At 30.3% G+C, this 23,100-nt stretch overlaps 1 protein-coding gene across 2 annotated transcripts in view; it reads right to left on the bottom strand.

Annotated features, from left to right (window-relative positions):
• Positions 1 to 23,100, bottom strand: part of LOC145285995 (origin recognition complex subunit 3-like) — a 171,774-nt gene that overhangs the window by 58,483 nt on the left and 90,191 nt on the right. For both annotated transcript variants that reach the window (XM_080134586.1, XM_080134587.1), the window contains exons 10-11: positions 16,102 to 16,235; positions 5,768 to 5,831 (exon numbers count right to left, since the gene is read on the bottom strand). In XM_080134586.1, coding sequence (XP_079990712.1) covers positions 5,768 to 5,831; positions 16,102 to 16,235 — 198 coding nt within the window. The remainder of the gene's footprint in view (positions 1 to 5,767; positions 5,832 to 16,101; positions 16,236 to 23,100) is intronic.

Below are 23,100 nucleotides of genomic sequence, written 5' to 3'. Positions count from 1 at the left end.
AATTATTTTGTTTTGTTATAATTTTACTTTCATTGATTATTTTGTTTTGTTATAATTTCACTTTCATTAATTATTTTGTTTTGTTATAATTTTACTTTCATTGATTATTTTGTTTTGTTATAATTTCACTTTCATTAATTATTTTGTTTTGTTATAATTTTACTTTCATTGATTATTTTGTTTTGTTATAATTTCACTTTCATTAATTATTTTGTTTTGTTATAATTTCACTTTCATTGATTATTTTGTTTTGTTATAATTTCACTTTCATTGATTATTTTGTTTTGTTATAATTTCACTTTCATTAATTATTTTGTTTTGTTATAATTTTACTTTCATTGATTATTTTGTTTTGTTATAATTTCACTTTCATTAATTATTTTGTTTTGTTATAATTTCACTTTCATTAATTATTTTGTTTTGTTATAATTTTACTTTCATTGATTATTTTGTTTTGTTATAATTTCACTTTCATTAATTATTTTGTTTTGTTATAATTTTACTTTCATTGATTATTTTGTTTTGTTATAATTTCACTTTCATTAATTATTTTGTTTTGTTATAATTTCACTTTCATTAATTATTTTGTTTTGTTATAATTTCACTTTCATTAATTATTTTGTTTTGTTATAATTTAACTTTCATTAATTTTTTTGTTTTGTTATAATTTCACTTTCATTAATTATTTTGTTTTGTTATAATTTCACTTTCATTAATTATTTTGTTTTGTTATAATTTCACTTTCATTAATTATTTTGTTTTGTTATAATTTCACTTTCATTAATTTTTTTGTTTTGTTATAATTTTACTTTCATTAATTTTTTTGTTTTGTTATAATTTTACTTTCATTGATTATTTTGTTTTGTTATAATTTCACTTTCATTAATTATTTTGTTTTGTTATAATTTCACTTTCATTAATTATTTTGTTTTGTTATAATTTTACTTTCATTGATTATTTTGTTTTGTTATAATTTCACTTTCATTAATTATTTTGTTTTGTTATAATTTCACTTTCATTAATTATTTTGTTTTGTTATAATTTAACTTTCATTAATTTTTTTGTTTTGTTATAATTTCACTTTCATTAATTATTTTGTTTTGTGATAATTTTACTTTCATTGATTATTTTGTTTTGTTATAATTTCACTTTCATTAATTATTTTGTTTTGTTATAATTTCACTTTCATTAATTATTTTGTTTTGTTATAATTTCACTTTCATTAATTATTTTGTTTTGTTATAATTTAACTTTCATTAATTATTTTGTTTTGTTATAATTTCACTTTCATTAATTATTTTGTTTTGTTATTATTTTACTTTCATTAATTATTTTGTTTTGTTATTATTTTACTTTCATTAATTATTTTGTTTTGTTATAATTTCACTTTCATTAATTATTTTGTTTTGTTATAATTTAACTTTCATTAATTATTTTGTTTTGTTATAATTTCACTTTCATTAATTATTTTGTTTTGTTATAATTTCACTTTCATTAATTATTTTGTTTTGTTATAATTTAACTTTCATTGATTATTTTGTTTTGTTATAATTTCACTTTCATTGATTATTTTGTTTTGTTATAATTTTACTTTCATTGATTATTTTGTTTTGTTATAATTTCACTTTCATTGATTATTTTGTTTTGTTATAATTTTACTTTCATTAATTATTTTGTTTTGTTATAATTTAACTTTCATTGATTATTTTGTTTTGTTATAATTTCACTTTCATTGATTATTTTGTTTTGTTATAATTTTACTTTCATTGATTATTTTGTTTTGTTATAATTTCACTTTCATTAATTATTTTGTTTTGTTATAATTTCACTTTCATTAATTATTTTGTTTTGTTATAATTTCACTTTCATTAATTATTTTGTTTTGTTATAATTTCACTTTCATTAATTATTTTGTTTTGTTATAATTTAACTTTCATTAATTATTTTGTTTTGTTATAATTTCACTTTCATTAATTATTTTGTTTTGTTATTATTTTACTTTCATTAATTATTTTGTTTTGTTATAATTTCACTTTCATTAATTATTTTGTTTTGTTATAATTTAACTTTCATTAATTATTTTGTTTTGTTATAATTTTACTTTCATTAATTATTTTGTTTTGTTATAATTTCACTTTCATTAATTATTTTGTTTTGTTATTATTTTACTTTCATTAATTATTTTGTTTTGTTATAATTTCACTTTCATTAATTATTTTGTTTTGTTATAATTTAACTTTCATTAATTATTTTGTTTTGTTATAATTTCACTTTCATTAATTATTTTGTTTTGTTATAATTTCACTTTCATTAATTATTTTGTTTTGTTATAATTTAACTTTCATTAATTATTTTGTTTTGTTATAATTTCACTTTCATTAATTATTTTGTTTTGTTATAATTTAACTTTCATTAATTATTTTGTTTTGTTATAATTTTACTTTCATTAATTATTTTGTTTTGTTATAATTTCACTTTCATTAATTATTTTGTTTTGTTATAATTTAACTTTCATTAATTATTTTGTTTTGTTATAATTTCACTTTCATTGATTATTTTGTTTTGTTATAATTTAACTTTCATTAATTATTTTGTTTTGTTATTATTTTACTTTCATTAATTATTTTGTTTTGTTATAATTTAACTTTCATTAATTATTTTGTTTTGTTATAATTTAACTTTCATTAATTATTTTGTTTTGTTATTATTTTACTTTCATTAATTATTTTGTTTTGTTATAATTTAACTTTCATTAATTATTTTGTTTTGTTATAATTTCACTTTCATTAATTATTTTGTTTTGTTATAATTTCACTTTCATTAATTATTTTGTTTTGTTATAATTTAACTTTCATTGATTATTTTGTTTTGTTATAATTTCACTTTCATTGATTATTTTGTTTTGTTATAATTTTACTTTCATTGATTATTTTGTTTTGTTATAATTTTACTTTCATTGATTATTTTGTTTTGTTATAATTTAACTTTCATTAATTTTTTTGTTTTGTTATAATTTCACTTTCATTGATTATTTTGTTTTGTTATAATTTCACTTTCATTAATTATTTTGTTTTGTTATAATTTAACTTTCATTAATTTTTTTGTTTTGTTATAATTTCACTTTCATTAATTATTTTGTTTTGTTATAATTTTACTTTCATTGATTATTTTGTTTTGTTATAATTTCACTTTCATTAATTATTTTGTTTTGTTATAATTTTACTTTCATTGATTATTTTGTTTTGTTATAATTTTACTTTCATTGATTATTTTGTTTTGTTATAATTTCACTTTCATTAATTATTTTGTTTTGTTATAATTTCACTTTCATTAATTATTTTGTTTTGTTATAATTTCACTTTCATTAATTATTTTGTTTTGTTATAATTTAACTTTCATTAATTTTTTTGTTTTGTTATAATTTCACTTTCATTAATTATTTTGTTTTGTTATAATTTCACTTTCATTAATTATTTTTTTTTGTTATAATTTCACTTTCATTAATTATTTTGTTTTGTTATAATTTCACTTTCATTAATTATTTTGTTTTGTTATAATTTAACTTTAATTAATTATTTTGTTTTGTTATAATTTCACTTTCATTGATTATTTTGTTTTGTTATAATTTCACTTTCATTAATTATTTTGTTTTGTTATAATTTAACTTTCATTAATTATTTTGTTTTGTTATAATTTAACTTTCATTGATTATTTTGTTTTGTTATAATTTCACTTTCATTAATTATTTTGTTTTGTTATAATTTCACTTTCATTGATTATTTTGTTTTGTTATAATTTCACTTTCATTAATTATTTTGTTTTGTTATAATTTCACTTTCATTAATTATTTTGTTTTGTTATAATTTAACTTTCATTGATTATTTTCTTTTGTTATAATTTCACTTTCATTAATTATTTTGTTTTGTTATAATTTAACTTTCATTAATTATTTTGTTTTGTTATAATTTCACTTTCATTAATTATTTTGTTTTGTTATAATTTCACTTTCATTGATTATTTTGTTTTGTTATAATTTCACTTTCATTGATTATTTTGTTTTGTTATAATTTAACTTTAATTAATTATTTTGTTTTGTTATTATTTAACTTTAATTAATTATTTTGTTTTGTTATTATTTAACTTTAATTAATTATTTTGTTTTGTTATAATTTCACTTTCATTGATTATTTTGTTTTGTTATAATTTCACTTTCATTAATTATTTTGTTTTGTTATAATTTCACTTTCATTAATTATTTTGTTTTGTTATAATTTTACTTTCATTGATTATTTTGTTTTGTTATAATTTCACTTTCATTAATTATTTTGTTTTGTTATAATTTCACTTTCATTAATTATTTTGTTTTGTTATAATTTCACTTTCATTAATTATTTTGTTTTGTTATTATTTAACTTTAATTAATTATTTTGTTTTGTTATAATTTAACTTTCATTGATTATTTTGTTTCATTATAATTTAACATTTATTAATTATTTTGTTTCATTATAATTTAACATTTATTAATTGTTTTGTTTTGTAATAATTTTACTTTTATTAATTGTTTTGTTTTGTCATAATTTAACTTTCATTAATTATTTTGTTTTGTTAGTTCGGTAAATGCAAAATTAATTGCGTTTATCTGAATAAGTTTTTATTGTTTTCCATTTTAGTAGCTGATTTTTTGATCTGCTTCTCTTTTATTTCTTATTTCAATTAATATTGTTTATTGTTTTTTTTTTTTACTGTTTTGTGTTTGATACTTTTAGAATATTTTTTCTATTTGAAGGTGATATTTTTGTAACAAATTTTTCATCAGTTGATTCCATCACTATATATGTCGGGAAGTTTATGTTTTCATATTTCATTTTGATTTCTGAGTCTGAACCGGTAAGATCTGAGACTTCAGAATGATTTATTTTATGAGACTTGCTATCCATGTTATTTTTGTTTCATCTCTGTTGATCCCCACCCACCTCAGAGCCCTATATGGAAGGTATTGAAGTGGCAGGGGGGGGGGATCCATTCGTCCCAAACAACAGGGATAAAGGAGGAATATACTCTACCTTTTGGTGAATCCAAATATTTGTGGTTCTTCCCATTTATTTCGGAGCCTCTTTTTAGTAAAAAATGTCTGTTTCTCAGCCATGTTGGGTTTATTGTCCGTCAAGTAGACTGACCGTTCAGCCACTGTTTACTAAATCAGTTTATTATATAATGTGGGGAGTGCAAGCATGTTATGTTGTCAGATTAAGAGCTAGACTTATTGATTGGATCAGGCCTATCCAACCTCTCATCTAGCCCAAGTAATGGCAAAACTGGTGTGTTGCAGTTCATGTCCTTATAATATCTTAAACATCAGAGTCGCCACCCACTGTCAACAGGTGACTCCATTAAGGGACATTTACTCTCCGCAGTGTATTTTAATGCCTCATCGACAGAGCCATCATGTCAGATTAAAGTGATTAGAAGAAATTTAGAAAAAAACTTCAATATGAAAGGCTGATATGTTTGTTTGTTGAGCCATAAATCTTGAAATTTGGTTTATGTCTCAGTAAGACACCCAAAATGATGTGGGATGTTGACAGTGATCAGGGGGGAGGTATGAAAAGATTGTGCCGTGTACTTTGACCAGTTCTATTCAACTTCATACACCAAACAAGCTGTTTAATGACTTGGGCTTCATCTAATATATAAGGCATTCCTTTCATTCCTGACGTGTGCCATTGCTATTCTGAATAAAAAAGATAAAAATAATATTTGAACTCACTTTTAAAAGTTTGTCATTGAGCAACAAACATTTTTGTTTTCTTGCTGGACACATTTCGACATATCTAAAGAAAGAAAAATAATTATATTTAAAAGGTGATATGATTGTATAAAGCAAAAGATACTTTTGTTGAAATTGAGTTTTGGTCGGTCTCTCTCTCTCTCTCTCACTTACTCACTCTCTCTCTCTCTCACTTACTCACTCTCTCTCACACACACACGGCGAACTAACGTTGTCCAGAATAGAACAAGGATCACCGAATGTTCCAGACCATGCTTTTATTGCTATCAAAAATCAGTGAACCCTAACCCATCTTTCAATCAAATCGATTACGTGCTCTAGTTGACGACCTATCATGGGAGGACCTTTTACTCGCAGCAACTTAGTCCACAATACATTGCAGTCTTCATTGCACTGTCAAGAACCTACTGCTGATTTTATAACATTATACATAATGGCTTGCATTAAACTTAAAAATGCGAACGTCAAGTATTATGGTTTACTTGTGATCTAAATAGAAACATTCATTTTAAACGCCCCCGTCTTATCAAAGAACCTACTGTCGATTTTCTATGCTGGGCTATTTTGCTTCTCAACTTAACTGAAACTGCTTAAATTTCTCAAATGCACTTGTGATGTTAGGTTGTATAAAAGTGTTAACTTTGTCAAAATCGGACTATTTTTCTTTAATCAAATTTTTTCAATTATCGCTTTTCGATACTTATTGGTAGAAGCGAAGGTTGGGATCAAAACATAGTAGGCAGTTTGGGTAAAGAAAAAAAGTGTGGTAATAGGCAAGCAGGCTGGCACTCATAATGCGAAGGAGGAAAAGAAGGTGGGGAAAAAAAAGACATCTTTGCCAATGTGTCCATGGCAAAACCGCAAGTCGCGGTTTCATTGAAATTAAGCGTAGTCAATGCAACACTTGACGAAAAAAGCGACCTCTCTTTGTACAAAACTGCCTAGTTGAGGGTGAAGGTTGGTTGGTTGGTTATTTCGTTTTACGGTATTTTGAGATTTTTTATCTATGGTCATTTTTAGGGATGACTTTGCTGCTAGGTCAGCTTTGTCTCCTTTTATACCTATGTGACTTAGTATCCAGCAGAGTATGATTCCTTTTCTTTTTTTTAGATTATTTTAATCATTTATTAGGCGGTTTTCTAGTTTTTTCCCTTTTAGAGCTATTAATACAGATAATGAGTCGGAGAAGATGATAAATTTTTGGTCGTGGTCTTCTGTTATGATGTCAAGTGCCATATCTGTGGCAGTTGCTTTAGCACTAAAGATAGATGGTTTGTTTGGTAATCTTTTTCGTTTGGTAGTTTTTCCTGTTATTGCAACGCTGCCGGTGCTTTTTGTGTCCTTGGAGCCGTCAGTGTAAATGCTTTGGTGGTTTGGGAATTTTTCTTTAATTTCCGATAATTTTTCCAGGTAAGTGCTGAGGTGTGTTTTTGTTTTAGGGAGTTTGTTGAGATCTAGTATTATGTTGGGTTTTTGTATAGTCCATGGAGGGATATCTATTAATTTAGTTTTGTGAATTTTGTCTAGTAGGATATTTGTTTCTTTAATGATTTGGTTCATTCGGAGCCTGAAAGTCTTTGTTTTGTTTTCATTTTTGCTGAATAATGTTCTGTATGATGGGTTTAGTGTGCAGTTGTGGGCTGGGTTTAAGTTGCAGGATTTTAATTTGATGAGGCATTGTATAGCTAGCTTTTCTCGTCTTAGTTTTAATGATGGTTCATTTGCTTTTACATAAAGACTTTCTACTGGGGAGGGGGAGAAGGCACCAAGGGCAAGTCTCAATCCCTGATGGTGTATAGTGTCTAATGTTTGTAGGCATGATTTTCTGGCTGAACTGTAGATCATGTGGGATTCCTTCGATTTGTTTTTCTGGTTTTGACAGAGTTGGTCTTATTTTTGTTCTAAAGATTCTATCTGATAGGAAGTTTTGGATGAGTATTGGCAGTCTACCTTTTAATCTGAGTGTATGTAAATCTTTTAATAACCCATATTTCCAAGTGGTGTCATATGCTTTTTCTAAGTCAAAAAAGACAACATGGTGTTCTTTTTTATGTTAGCTTCTCTGATGTAGGTTTCCAATCGAATTAAGTTGTCATTTGTGCTCATTTTTTTCCTAAAGCCGCATTGATATTTAGTTATTTTATTATTCTTTTCCGAAAACCAGACTAGTCTGTTGTTTATCATGCGTTCAATTGTTTTGAATAAGCAGCTAGTTAAGGCTATTGGTCTATAGTTTTGTGGGTTGCTATGGTCCTTGTTTGGCTTGGAGATTGGTATAATTGTTGTTGTCTTCATGTTTTTGGTAGTTTTTCCGTTATTCAAATGTTATTGTACATGTGTAGTAAATATTCAAGGGATCCCTGGGGGAGTTGTATGATGAATTTGTATCAGATTTCGTCAGGTCCTTCTGCTGTGTTGCATGACATTTCTATTGAGTTTTTTAACTCTGTTATAGTGAATGGCTTGTTGTAGTGTTCCATGTTATTATTTTGTTTTTTTCTCTTTTGTTTGGATTTTCTGGAATTGTTGATTATTATTTGTTTTGGAGTTTTCTGCATAGGTTTTGGCTACTAAATTATTTCTGTTTTAGTGTTGATTTTATTTTGTCCTGTTACAAGATGTCTTCTAGTGGAGGTTTGAGGTTTTCCAGAAATTTTTCCTACCATTTCCCAAATTTGTTTGGGTTTTGTATTTGTGTTGAGTTTATTTACATACTCTTTCCAGCTTTCTTTTTTTGGAGTCTTTTATTGTTCTACGTGATTTTGCTCTGAGTTTTTTAAATTCAATTAAATTTTGGGTAGTTGCTGTGGTCTTGAATTTTCGTAGAGCTGCACGCCAGAGTGTTAATGCTTTTTGGCAATCTTCATTGAACCATGGTTTATTTCTCAATGCCTTTGCTTGTCCTTTACGTATGCATTCCTTTGCTACAGTGGTAAGGGTTTCTGTAAAGTGATTATCTTCTAGATCTTGATTTTCGTTTCTTATTAATCTTTTTTTGCATTCTCTTTGGGATTTCTCCCAGTCTGCTCTTTTTAGTTTCCAGTGTGTGGGAGTTTCCTCATTCAGGGTGGATGTTTCCAGTACGATTGGAAAGTGATCACTTCCATATGTATCATAATATATTTTCCATATAAAGTCCATAAAAATTTTTGAGTCACATAAGCTTAGGTCTAAGGATGATCCTGATCCAGTGGAAGGGTTTAAATAGGTTGATGTTTTGTTGTTTAATAAGCATAAATTAGTGTTTTGAGTGTTTTCTGTGATATGAGTACCAGTAGTTCATTGTAGTTTGCCTTTATACCCCTACAATTTCATTGTATGATTCTGTGTGTAGTGCTTTGTATTTTGGTTGGTGGTTTGGGTTTCGGTTGTCTATTATTCATCTGTATGTTTTGTTGCTTTTATCAACTTTCTTGGTTCTGGGAAAGTTTTGTAGATATTAGCAAAAAATTATCCACTTCCATTTTTTATATTATTTTAGTTTTTTTGTTTGAAACCACATTTGGTGATATTTCTGTTTTGGATCTAGATTGGGAACGTTGTCAAGGTTTTTCAGTCTCCAGGTTTTTTTTTTTTTTTGTGTGGCTTTTTGATTTTTTTTGTTTTGAATGCCTTTTTGGCTCTGGATTTCGATTAGTTTGAATTTGCTTTCATCCTCAACCAGCACCATTTCTGCTTTTGTTTATGTTTATTTTCTTTAGGAGGTTTTGTTTTGGAAGGTGAAAAATCCTTGGGTAGTAGTATTGGATAAGTTTGGAGTTTCAGCCTCATTTCTCTGGGACTGGGGATTCTCCTTCCGGTCCCGTTTAGTTTTCCTTTAATGTCTCCACTAGTAACTTTAATTCTTTTATCAATTCAGTCAGGTTGTTTTGTACCGTCTCTTGTTTTGAGATCGGGCTATTTGTACTTTTTGCTATACTTGCATATGTTGGGGAGTCTGGTGTGCCCTCAACTAGTCTTCTTGCGTCCGGATATGGTAGAGTTCTGGTGTGTTTGATTTTTGTTATTAGTTTTTCCTTTTTCCAAACTTCGCATTCCTTTGAATCAGCTGCATGGTTTTGTTTGCAGTTTGCACATTTTGATGGCATTTCGCAGTTGATGTGTTTCCCAATTTCACCAGTTTTTGCATGTTGCTGGTCTGGTGCATCTATCTTTGTGGTGACCGAATTTATGGCAGTTGTGACATAGTAATGGGTTTGGAATATAGATTTCTACCTTTTCTATTATATAGCCGATTTTTATTTCTGTGGGAGGTTTGAGAGTATTGAAGTTTAAGATATAGGTGTTTATTGGAATCATTTGGTTATTTTTTTTTATGTTTATTCTTCTGACTTCTGTGACTCCTTGCTCCTTTAAGTTATTTTTAATTTCTTCTGGTGAGCAAAGTGCAAGTTCTGGGCTCTTTATCACACCCTTTGAAGAGTTCAAAGTGATGTGGAGGTAGGCTTTTATTTTGAGGTTGTGGATGTGGTTTTGATATAGGAGTGTATTTGCTGAGAGTTTATTAGGTACTTCTATAAGGAGGATGGTGTTACTTAGTTTTTTGATTTGCGTAGTTTTGGTTATAGATCTGATTTCTTTTTCGATAATGAATGGAGACAATTTGGTGATTGGAGAACTGCTCTCCATGGATTCCAAAACAATGAATCTTGGAATATTCTATGATTATCTAATTCTATATCCAAGTCTGATTCATCTACACTTTCTGGATAGGGTCTTTTGATTTTTTTGGAAGCCATAAATTATACTTTTTTCCTTCATCATCCTTGCTCCCCACCTTCCTCGGAACCCTAAATTGGGAGATGGTTGAGGGGAAACCCATTCACCCAAACACCTCAGGGATACAAGGATGATATATTCAAACAGTGAGTGTATCTGCTTATGACGGTTTCTTCATTTACTTAGAACCAGCAAATTATAATAAAGGGGTATTGTCGCATCAGGTTTCACTATTTGATTGGCATTTGCCATCGCCTTCTAATATCGCCTTCTATTTTTGTTTTCATCTTTTTTTTTCAAGGTGTGTGTAATGTATTTGCATTTCTTTTTTTGTGAGGATTTACTGTTATTAGGGCTTGGCATGACTAGCCGATTGATCGGGTCGGGCCTTCCTGATCGCCCATCTAACCGAAGTAAGGGCCAAAGTGGAGTGTTATAGACTCACGGTCACTTGGATCCGGGTCATGAGGTACTCAACCACCAGAATTATATTCTAGAGCATTATGGGTCGCCACCCACAGTCAACAGATGGCTCCATTGAGGGACTTTTACTCTCTGCAGGGGGACAGTCGGTGTATTCTAATGCCTCACCGATGAGGTTGAGAAGTAGGGAAGGAAAAAGAAAGGAAGGGGCTATTGTTTTTGTTTTTGCAGAACATAATTAAGTTTTACAAAAGAGAATAGAAAACAAAAACAGAAAATTGATGTAGGTGCATTTTGTCTCAGGAAGCCAATAGACAGCCTGATCTGGTAGCACCAGGAGGGCGAAGGAATGAATGCTTTGGCTAATTTTTTGATATTTGTTATCCGAAGGATCAAGCTTGAAAACGATACCGATCTTGTGTCAAAAGTTTTTGCAAGACACGCACACATTTTGCCTGTTTTGATGTTGCTTGCGATTTGATGGTGTTAGAAAATTAGGATGTAGGAGTTTGTATTGATAGTTTCACCATATCTTTTAATTTGGATTCTTTTTATATAGATAACAGTTTGGTTTTTCAAGTTAGTTTTGATTTCTTCCAAGGAGCACAGGGATAATTCTGAACTCCTGATCACTCCTGTACTAGTATTAAGCATTTTGTGGGGGTAGATTTTTACTTTTTGACTGTTGAAAAATCTCCATTTGGAGATTTCTATTATGTGTTTTTGTCTTTCTACTTCCACTAGTAGTGTTTTTGTCTTTCTCCTTCCACTAGTAGTGTTTTTGTCTTTCTACTTCCACTAGTAGTGTTTTTGTCTTTCTCCTTCCACTAGTAGTGTTTTTGTCTTTCTCCTTCCACTAGTAGTGTTTTTGTCTTTCTCCTTCCACTAGTAGTGTTTTTGTCTTTCTCCTTCCACTAGTAGTGTTTTTGTCTTTCTCCTTCCACTAGTAGTGTTTTTGTCTTTCTCCTTCCACTAGTAGTGTTTTTGTCTGTCTACTTCCACTAGTAGTGTTTTTGTCTGTCTACTTCCACTAGTAGTGTTTTTGTCTGTCTACTTCCACTAGTAGTGTTTTTGTCTTTCTACTTCCACTAGTAGTGTTTTTGTCTTTCTACTTCCACTAGTAGTGTTTTTGTCTTTCTACTTCCACTAGTAGTGTTTTTGTCTTTCTACTTCCACTAGTAGTGTTTTTGTCTTTCTACTTCCACTAGTAGTGTTTTTGTCTTTCTCCTTCCACTAGTAGTGTTTTTGTCTTTCTCCTTCCACTGGTAGTGTTTTTGTCTTTCTCCTTCCACTAGTAGTGTTTTTGTCTTTCTCCTTCCACTAGTAGTGTTTTTGTCTTTCTACTTTCACTAGTAGTGTTTTTGTCTTTCTACTTTCACTAGTAGTGTTTTTGTCTTTCTCCTTCCACTAGAAGTGTTTTTGTCTTTCTACTTCCACTAGTAGTGTTTTTGTCTTTCTACTTCCACTAGTAGTGTTTTTGTCTTTCTACTTCCACTAGTAGTGTTTTCGTCTTTCTCCTTCCACTAGTAGTGTTTTTGTCTTTCTCCTTCCACTAGTAGTGTTTTTGTCTTTCTACTTCCACTAGTAGTGTTTTTGTCTTTCTACTTCCACTAGTAGTGTTTTTGTCTTTCTCCTTCCACTAGTAGTGTTTTTGTCTTTCTCCTTCCACTAGTAGTGTTTTTGTCTTTCTCCTTCCACTAGTAGTGTTTTTGTCTTTCTCCTTCCACTAGTAGTGTTTTTGTCTTTCTACTTCCACTAGTAGTGTTTTTGTCTTTCTACTTCCACTAGTAGTGTTTTTGTCTTTCTACTTCCACTAGTAGTGTTTTTGTCTTTCTACTTCCACTAGTAGTGTTTTTGTCTTTCTACTTCCACTAGTAGTGTTTTTGTCTTTCTACTTCCACTAGTAGTGTTTTTGTCTTTCTACTTCCACTAGTAGTGTTTTTGTCTTTCTACTTCCACTAGTAGTGTTTTTGTCTTTCTACTTCCACTAGTAGTGTTTTTGTCTTTCTACTTCCACTAGTAGTGTTTTTGTCTTTCTACTTCCACTAGTAGTGTTTTTGTCTTTCTACTTCCACTCGTAGTGTTTTTGTCTTTCTACTTCCACTAGTATTGTTTTTGTCTTTCTACTTCCACTAGTAGTGTTTTTGTCTTTCTACTTCCACTAGTAGTGTTTTTGTCTTTCTACTTCCACTAGTAGTGTTTTTGTCTTTCTACTTCCACTAGTAGTGTTTTTGTCTTTCTACTTCCACTAGTAGTGTTTTTGTCTTTCTCCTTCCACTAGTAGTGTTTTTGTCTTTCTCCTTCCACTAGTAGTGTTTTTGTCTTTCTCCTTCCACTAGTAGTGTTTTTGTCTTTCTCCTTCCACTAGTAGTGTTTTTGTCTTTCTCCTTCCACTAGTAGTGTTTTTGTCTTTCTACTTCCACTAGTAGTGTTTTTGTCTTTCTACTTCCACTAGTAGTGTTTTTGTCTTTCTCCTTCCACTAGTAGTGTTTTTGTCTTTCTACTTCCACTAGTAGTGTTTTTGTCTTTCTCCTTCCACTAGTAGTGTTTTTGTCTTTCTACTTCCACTAGTAGTGTTTTTGTCTTTCTACACCCACTAGTAGTGTTTTTGTCTTTCTCCTTCCACTAGTAGTGTTTTTGTCTTTCTACTTCCACTAGTAGTGTTTTTGTCTTTCTACTTCCACTAGTAGTGTTTTTGTCTTTCTCCTTCCACTAGTAGTGTTTTTGTCTTTCTACTTCCACTAGTAGTGTTTTTGTCTTTCTCCTTCCACTAGTAGTGTTTTTGTCTTTCTCCTTCCACTAGTAGTGTTTTTGTCTTTCTCCTTCCACTAGTAGTGTTTTTGTCTTTCTACTTCCACTAGTAGTGTTTTTGTCTTTCTACTTCCACTAGTAGTGTTTTTGTCTTTCTACTTCCACTAGTAGTGTTTTTGTCTTTCTACTTCCACTAGTAGTGTTTTTGTCTTTCTACTTCCACTAGTAGTGTTTTTGTCTTTCTACTTCCACTAGTAGTGTTTTTGTCTTTCTCCTTCCACTAGTAGTGTTTTTGTCTTTCTACTTCCACTAGTAGTGTTTTTGTCTTTCTACTTCCACTAGTAGTGTTTTTGTCTTTCTACTTCCACTAGTAGTGTTTTTGTCTTTCTACTTCCACTAGTAGTGTTTTTGTCTTTCTACTTCCACTAGTAGAGTTTTTTTCTTTCTACTTCCACTAGTAGTGTTTTTGTCTTTCTACTTCCACTAGTAGTGTTTTTGTCTTTCTACTTCCACTAGTAGTGCTTTTGTCTTTCTACTTCCACTGGTAGTGTTTTTGTCTTTCTACTTCCACTGGTAGTGTTTTTGTCTTTCTACTTCCACTGGTAGTGTTTTTGTCTTTCTACTTCCACTGGTAGTGTTTTTGTCTTTCTACTTCCACTGGTAGTGTTTTTGTCTTTCTCCTTCCACTAGTAGTGTTTTTGTCTTTCTACTTCCACTAGTAGTGCTTTTGTCTTTCTCCTTCCACTAGTAGTGCTTTTGTCTTTCTCCTTCCACTAGTAGTGTTTTTGTCTTTCTCCTTCCACTAGTAGTGTTTTTGTCTTTCTCCTTCCACTAGTAGTGTTTTTGTCTTTCTCCTTCCACTAGTAGTGTTTTTGTCTTTCTACTTCCACTAGTAGTGTTTTTGTCTTTCTACTTCCACTAGTAGTGTTTTTGTCTTTCTACTTCCACTAGTAGTGTTTTTGTCTTTCTACTTCCACTAGTAGTGTTTTTGTCTTTCTACTTCCACTAGTAGTGTTTTTGTCTTTCTCCTTCCACTAGTAGTGTTTTTGTCTTTCTCCTTCCACTAGTAGTGTTTTTGTCTTTCTACTTCCACTAGTAGTGTTTTTGTCTTTCTCCTTCCACTAGTAGTGTTTTTGTCTTTCTACTTCCACTAGTAGTGTTTTTGTCTTTCTACTTCCACTAGTAGTGTTTTTGTCTTTCTCCTTCCACTAGTAGTGTTTTTGTCTTTCTACTTCCACTAGTAGTGTTTTTGTCTTTCTCCTTCCACTAGTAGTGTTTTTGTCTTTCTCCTTCCACTAGTAGTGTTTTTGTCTTTCTACTTCCACTAGTAGTGTTTTTGTCTTTCTCCTTCCACTAGTAGTGTTTTTGTCTTTCTCCTTCCACTAGTAGTGTTTTTGTCTTTCTCCTTCCACTAGTAGTGTTTTTGTCTTTCTACTTCCACTAGTAGTGTTTTTGTCTTTCTACTTCCACTAGTAGTGTGCCATTATTTAGTTTCTTGACTATTTTAATTTGATTTGATGTTTGAACATATTTTCTCTATTTTGAAGGGAAACACTTTTGTTATCAGTTCTCCTTCGATTACTTCTATGATTATAAAATAAGATTTTGATTTAGATTTAGGTTTTGGGATTCTGTTTCTGAATCTGAACTAAATTCATCTGAAACCTTTTCCATTTACATAATTTAGATTTTTCATTTCTCCTGCTCCTCACCTGCTTCGGAGCCATGTGTGGGAAGTGCTGCAGAGAGGAGGGGGGGGGCCTATATACCCCAACGTGACAAGGATACAGAAGTACACTCATCCTACTGATGGACTCAAGCACCCGTGTTTCCTTCATCCTTTCTAAAGGCCTCATTTCTAGAAAAGATGTTAGTTTTCCAGCTGTGTTTTATCCATTCTTCAGCAAGTTGATTGACCCTTCAACCACCGCTTACTAAATCAGTTTATTGTCTAATGTGGGAAGTGTGAGCATATTTTCTTGTTGTATTTATTTGATTTAGTGCTAGTCATGACCAACCGAATGATTGGATCAGGCCTTTCCAACCGCCTGTTTTAGTCCAAGTAAATGCCGAAGTGGCGTGCTGCATCGCATGTCCTAATAGGAACATGAACTGCTTAGGCATTATGGGTTGCCACCCATGGTCTACAGGTGACCCCATTGAGGGACTTTTACTCTCTGCAGGGGAGCAGTTGATGTATTCTAATGCCTTATCGACAGGGCGGAGATTTTTTATATAAGGGAATTTCATTTTCACAGAGAAAAATGGCAGTTACAAGATAACAGTGATCAGCCAAAGATTCCGAATGGAATGATGCCGACATATTAAAAGAAATCGTCTCCTCTGGAAAGATCTTTCAACTAACATTATTTTAACAAAATAAAAAAAAAACTGATCTGGTGACAAAAAGGACAACTTACTTCATGAAGGATGGAATTTGCCGAATTTGTTCAGGGTTGGCAGATGCAAGCATTTTCGAAATGGTTTTAGAATTGTCTTCTGTAACGCACAAATAACTGAAAGGAAAACTAAAGAAATGGTCCAAAATGCTGAACTGGAAAAGAAAAAAGAAAAATTGTGTAAAAGCAATTCTAATTGTGTTGCTTGATGATGTGACGTGTGGAAATTGCTGACGAGTCAAAAATAATACGAGACAAGAAATATCAAGAAGAAATGATACATAAAAAAAAAGGCTTGAAAAGAGGAAAACAGCTCTAGATGCATTTAGATCCAACTTTAACGTTTCAGCCAATCCATCCTCTGGCCTAACCACCTGAAGAAGGCCAGAGGATGAGTTGGCTGAAACGTGGTGAAACAACAGCCATGAAGATGAGGATAAGAGTCCGCAAAAAGCATGAATACATCGTTTACATTGTTTTACCAAATTTTCAATGTCCTGGTCCATTCAAAGCCAATAAGTGTCACCCTCTAAGCAATACCTTAATTCTAGAAATTCATGGAAGAATTCTTTCAAAATTCTCTTTTGTAAAACTTGTTATGACACTATCTGCATACATCAGCATTTCAACACATATGGAAAAACCCTTAATCCCTTTTTTCTCCATTCTATGTGTTTCTTCATACTCTTATCCATTTCTACTGCTTTTTAAAAAATTTTTCCACTGTCGCCGGTACTTCTCTAACGCTATTAATGAGTATATCCACTAGTTCTTTTTTCTCTTTTAATGTTGCTATGACTTTTTCTTCAGAGCTTTTTTTTTTTTTTTTTGAATCAATCATTAATCAGTGCATGTGTGATCTAACTTTATGGCTAATATTGCATATTATGGGTTGGCACACCTTTTTTAAACCCCAAATCAGCAGTAGTGACTTGTGATGTGTTTGTACCATGAATAAACCTGTAAAATTTCTTAATGGTGAACACAATTTTTCTACCTGATTATAATTCCTCTTCTTGAACTATGAGAAATTTGTTTAATTGATCCATCTTCAAATCTGTGTAAAAGTAGCAATACATACAGATGATAAAATGCTTTGGATAATCACAGATTTCAAGGGTGTTCTGCTAAAATCATATTTTAAAAACTAAAGCAATTGAAGTCCTCAAAGTACCACCATTTTGTTCGGAAGTGAATATACATTCAAATTAATTAATAAATAATAACATACATTATATATTTTAAGTGTTTTAAGCAAATCAAGTGATAAAAATCTTAACATTATAAAACAGTATTTTCTGTAAGATTTTGTAATAACCCCCCCCCCCTCTCGATTTGTAAATGGTCGTACCGCACTTGTATTAAGAATTTCATCATGAAATTTGGAAAATGACTAAAAGTTAAATAGTTTGGGTGTCCGAAATTCTTTTGATTGCTCATTTTTTTTGCTGTGTTAAAAAAATGACTTCAACAAGTCGAGTATGGAAAATTTTGGAAAAAATTTTCTTCTGACACTCACTGTTAAATAAATCGATCTTTTTAATGTCTTTATTTATAACTTATTTCCTCTTGCACTACCAAGCAATTTAAAATCAAGATACCTGGAAAAAATCGTTCTATTTTAAAAAGTATCTAAAAATTATCTGCAGCAGCAGCAACAATACTATCAGCAGCAGCAGTAGCAATACAGTAGCATTGCAATACTATCAGCAGCAGCAGTAGCATTGCAGTGAGCAAACTTTTTTTTTGTTCTTTGTTTTTTTTTCCAGAACAAATTAAAAATGAAAAAAATGAAAACATGAAGATAAAAAAATGTTCTTACATATTTAGTTGGAGCTATTTTGTTACCAGAATATCATTAGCTTAAATATATAATTAATGCAATCCCAACCAGTCTGGTGTTATTTCTGGTCAAATTTAAAAAATATTTATATGGTCGAAAAGACAAAAAAATAAGCTTTGTAAATATGTAACATGTGGCACTTCTCCAGTTTATCGCCGAAAATGGAGATGCCATTTTTTCAGGTACCTGTCGTTAAAATAATATTTTCTTACGCAGACTTTTCAATTATATTTTGATACATTTTCAAATGGCACTCACCCATTTTAAATAATTATGAGATGTCATTTTCATTTTCTGTTTTTAATAATAAAAATATATATATGTTTCATGAAAAACTTTCCCCGTTTTCATTAATTAAATTGAAACATTTCCAATTAAACCATTACGGGTATATGTTTTCTTACACTTTATTTATTTTTTCTATTGTTATTTCTGGAAGTAATTAATATTTAGTTTAATTTTTTTCCTACTTTGGTAGTTTAAAATACTAATTTCTCCCTCTGATTCTAATGACAGGTGCCCCCCCCCCAAATAGGGTCTCCATTTTCGGTGATAAACTGTAGAAGTACCTAATATGCGTGCACTTTTATTCATTGGATTAGTTTTTAATGGTGAATTAAACAGTGTTTTGTTTAAAAAAAAAAAAAAAAAAATCTGAAATATGATTTTGCTTCACGTGTGTGAGCAGTACACCCCAATATATTTTTTTGTCTTTTTTTACAATTTTTTCACCGGATTATAATTGAATAGACACTAATCTATCCAATTATAAAAAGAAAAAATGCAAAATCAATATTTAAATATTTGTAGGGCGTGCTCAGTCTCTAGTGAAGTTCCTACTTTCTTGCCTCCCCACGAGGTTGGTTTTTAATGTGGGATAAATCCAGCTTCCCAAAAAGGGGCAATCTGGATAGGAACAAAAAATAATTGTCTCAGTCATGACGAATTTCTCGTCCACTGACAGCACAGAAAATGCGTAGAATCAGAATACTACACTGTGTACTTGGCCCGAAGTCCAGGTAGTGAATTAAAACCCGTCTTAAACTGCAGAGTTTAAAGAAATAATGTATAACTTGGACAAGAAATGTAATTGAAAATAAAAACCAAATATCTCCAAAATTTGGAAACGATTTGTCAGTGTTTTTGATATTTAAATAGGTGGGCAAAAAATATTTAATACTTTTCCAAACGTCACGTTTTCTGTTAGTAACGTCACTTGTTTTAAATAAAATTTATTTGTTTATTTGTCATAATTCTTGTAAAGTTTTACACTCCTCATTTATATAAGCTTACATTTTTAAAAGTAATTTGATGTTCAAAATCTAAGGCATAACATTTTCAAAAGCCAATAATCATGAACCACTAACTGTAAATATAAGTGTCAAATTCACTCTTAAAAAAAAAAAAAAACTCCCTTAATCTTACCTCTAACCCTAGGTATGAGTTAGCCCTAACAATAATGCTGTCCAAGTGGCAAGCTCCCACCAAATAAAATTACTCAGTAAGCTATATATAAGAATCTAAAAAAAAAAAAAAAAAATTAACAGATCCTTCCTTAAAGAATTTATCTCCCATAAAAAAATTAATTGGTCAACTGTCCTAAAACGCTAGAATGGTCTCAAAATGGTGAAATATTTCACATTAAATTTATGCGAAACCAACCTCCACTCTAAATTCTAAAATTGTTCTTTTGCTTCAGGATGTTCACACAATTTCCCTTAGCTCTATCATTAACCCAAAGTCAAAGTGGCAACCTCCCCACCCTCTCATAATTGCACAAATACCCTCTTAAAACTACACATAATCGTCTTTAGAATAAATAAATAAATAAATAAAGTGCGCAGGATTTATCTCCTACAGAAAAAAAAAAAAAAAAAAATGGTTAACTGCCCTAAAATGATAGAATAGCTCAAAATCATTTTACATTCAATTCTAAAATAATATTTGTTTATCTTAAATTTTTGTTTATTAAAATTTTTTTTCTTTTTTTTTTTTTTTTAAATTTTTGTTTATTAAAAATTTTCAATGTGTTCATACGTAATTGCCTACAAAGGTAAAATCAGATATTTTGGAGAGGTGGTCAGATGGGGGTTAACGGAAGGTATTAATCTACTATAATAAGAAATATTGCAATATATTCATTTTTAAACAGTCTTAGATTTCGATTTCAGTTTTTGGCACATAAAATGCATTATAATTCAACTTTGTGTTATCTAACTTCTTTTCTTTTAATGGATACATGGCATTTTTAAGGAATTGTAGTATATTTATGTGCATTTACAGCAGATTATTTGGAAACCAATAATTTCTGGAGATTTTCAGTGGCATATTCTAATTCCTAGCACAAAAATACACTTATTTGGCAAATTTCATTGCTTACTCTTCTGTTTTAACAAAGATATAGCATTTTTACTGAAAAAGTAGTGCAAAAAATGTGACAAAACGCATATGGTCTTAAAGAGAGAAAAATATGCAAACAGTCATAACTTCCTTAATTTTAATTGGATTTAAAAAATTTAAAAAGATTCTTTCTTAGCTTATCAAGCTCTTTCTATATATATATATATACTAATATTGAAATATTTTAAGCCATTTAAATTTTTTCATGTGTATTGCTAGAAAAAACACAGTCCTAAACAATATTCACTAGCATCTGATGCTATAATTTCTTCTTTTGATCGTAATATGCCAAACAAAATGGACTATCTGGTTCAAAAGGTGATCTTTTTCTGTTGATTTTATATGCAAAACCGACGTTTACACAAAAACAGAAAAATGAAAAATCACATCTTTATTTTCTCATGGATTAGCAAAGTTATAGAATTCTAATGATAACTTTATTTCACAACAAAAAGAATTGCGAATTGGCGAAAAAAGGAAACCAAGTTGCGATAATTTGTTTAAAGTTTTCAACGTAACCAAAAAAGTTTCACTATAATCTAAAAGGGTCATTACATGTCAAAACACCAGCAAAAAGTTCAAATCTGCACCCACTGACACCGAATTAGCTGAAATTTGGCACAAATATTCCCCTTCATGAGTTAGGAAAATTTGCCCTTCCTACCAAATTTCAGAAATATTGAATACATGGAAGTATTTTTTTTCTTATTTTATAAGACACTGAAATTCCGTACGGTTTCACGGCATAAATTTGGAAGCAAAATATGCAAATTTTACATCCCCCTAAAATCCAAACGCAAATTTTCCTAACTCATGAAGGGGAATATTTGTGCCAAATTTCAAGTAATTCGGTAAATTGATATGGAATGACCCCCCAAAAAGTAGATAATGGTAACTAAAGATTTTAATCTACACATTTGCTAGTGGTAGCAGTGGTAGTAGTGGTAGTAGTGATAGCAGTGGTAGTAGTGGTAGTAGTGATAGCAGTGGTAGTAGCATTTCTGTATTATGTTTTTCTTTTGACAGTAAAACAAATGAATCTGATGAACCAAATTTAATAATTAGGATAAGAAATATGAACATTTTTGACAGAGAGAAGTCAAGAATACTTTGCCCTCCCCCATTAAAAATGGTCTCTAGGAAATTATTTTAATGAGGGAAGAAAGATTTCGTAAACTATTCTCTTTCTGCACCATCTTCTTGTATATACAAATTGTTGACTATTTTCTATTATGAAAAAATTCAAATAAGATTAAAAACAAACCAGCTTTGTTTTAAAAGGAAATATAAAAATCTTTGTGTTTCACAACTTCTAATCAAGAATTTGAGAAAAATATTTATCTAATATATGTCCCCTCCACCCACCCAGTGTACATTTTACAAAAATAAATACGGACATTACATGAGGTTTTACAGTAATTAAACAATTTTTTTTTTCAAACAACAAATCCCTAATTGAATATTAAGAAAGTTTAAAAGAATCAGAATTGGTACTTGTATCAAAATCAGAAATTTAGAATGGAATCAGTAATTGTATTGAAATCAGGAAAAATTTTGGAATTATACCAACACTAATATATATATATATGTATGTGACATAATAATAGAAGGAAACACATACACATTCAAAAACCCAGCACAAACATTCAAAATAAAAAAGGATCTAAATTGCACCTCCAGAAATGTAGTATATGCACTAAGATGCACAGCATGCAACAAATCCTACATAGGCGCCACCAAAAATGTCAGCAATAGAGTAGCCTTACATAAGAGCAACATTAAAATTGCAGATAACAGACACCTCTATGTTTCAAAACACGTACACACATGCAGTGGAAACAGCTTCAAAATAATGCCAATCTTCCAAACAGACAATTATTTTTATTGACTTACACAGGAAAAAAACTTCATCACCAGATTCACTCCTGAACTGAACAGAGCCTAATATCAACACACAAAAACATGAAATGCAAGGTACACTCGCATGCATATACATATACACACCCACACATAAATCAGAACCGACACATTAAAACACACACGCGCGCATACAACCACACACAGACATAACACCCCTATCTCTAATACAACACACTGAACAATACCAACCCTACTTAACCTCGAAACCAACAACACTAGGAAACACCTAGAACCATAGTATAATATCTGTTCCAACACCTTGCTCCCTCCTCAGTCAGTGGAGGAGAAATCCCTCATGACTGAGACAACTATCATCCCTTCTATCATCCCCTTCCCATACCTATACCCCTCCAATTGGCCCCTCCCCTCTGGGGAACAAGATCTTCCCCACACTAGGAACCGATTCTGGGTCTGGCCATACCCACATGGGGAGACAAATAAATAGAAATATTAAAAAATCTCCTATACATATTTTTAAATACACCCCTCTATCTAAACAAACATAATATAAGGAATACCCGAAAAGACTGAAACGAAAAGACGGACACGAAAAATCACAATACTAAAATCCAAGAATCCAAAAAATAAATATCAAAATAGAATGAAAGCACCTACCCTTATTTCAGAAGAGCTGCCCCCCTCCTCACATATACACATTAGTAATGACCTTGGATCACAGTCACCTTCCTAGGGAAGCAAATAACCTCATAATATTATAAAACAGTACACACATTCTCAAACCAATAAAAGAAAACACACACACACTACCCTAAAGGAAAAGAAAAAAACACAAGCAGAAAGAGAGAGTGAGAGAGAGAAACACAACACAGGAGTGACCACAGCCAAGGTCGCGGCCT

This window comes from Euprymna scolopes, chromosome 10 (genome assembly GCF_053919585.1).
Source record: "Euprymna scolopes isolate OS-2025 chromosome 10, ASM5391958v1, whole genome shotgun sequence".
NCBI classification, from domain to species: Eukaryota; Metazoa; Mollusca; class Cephalopoda; order Sepiida; family Sepiolidae; genus Euprymna; species Euprymna scolopes.
Note: the sequence above shows the minus strand (reverse complement) of the source record. Positions and strands in the feature narration are given on the sequence as shown.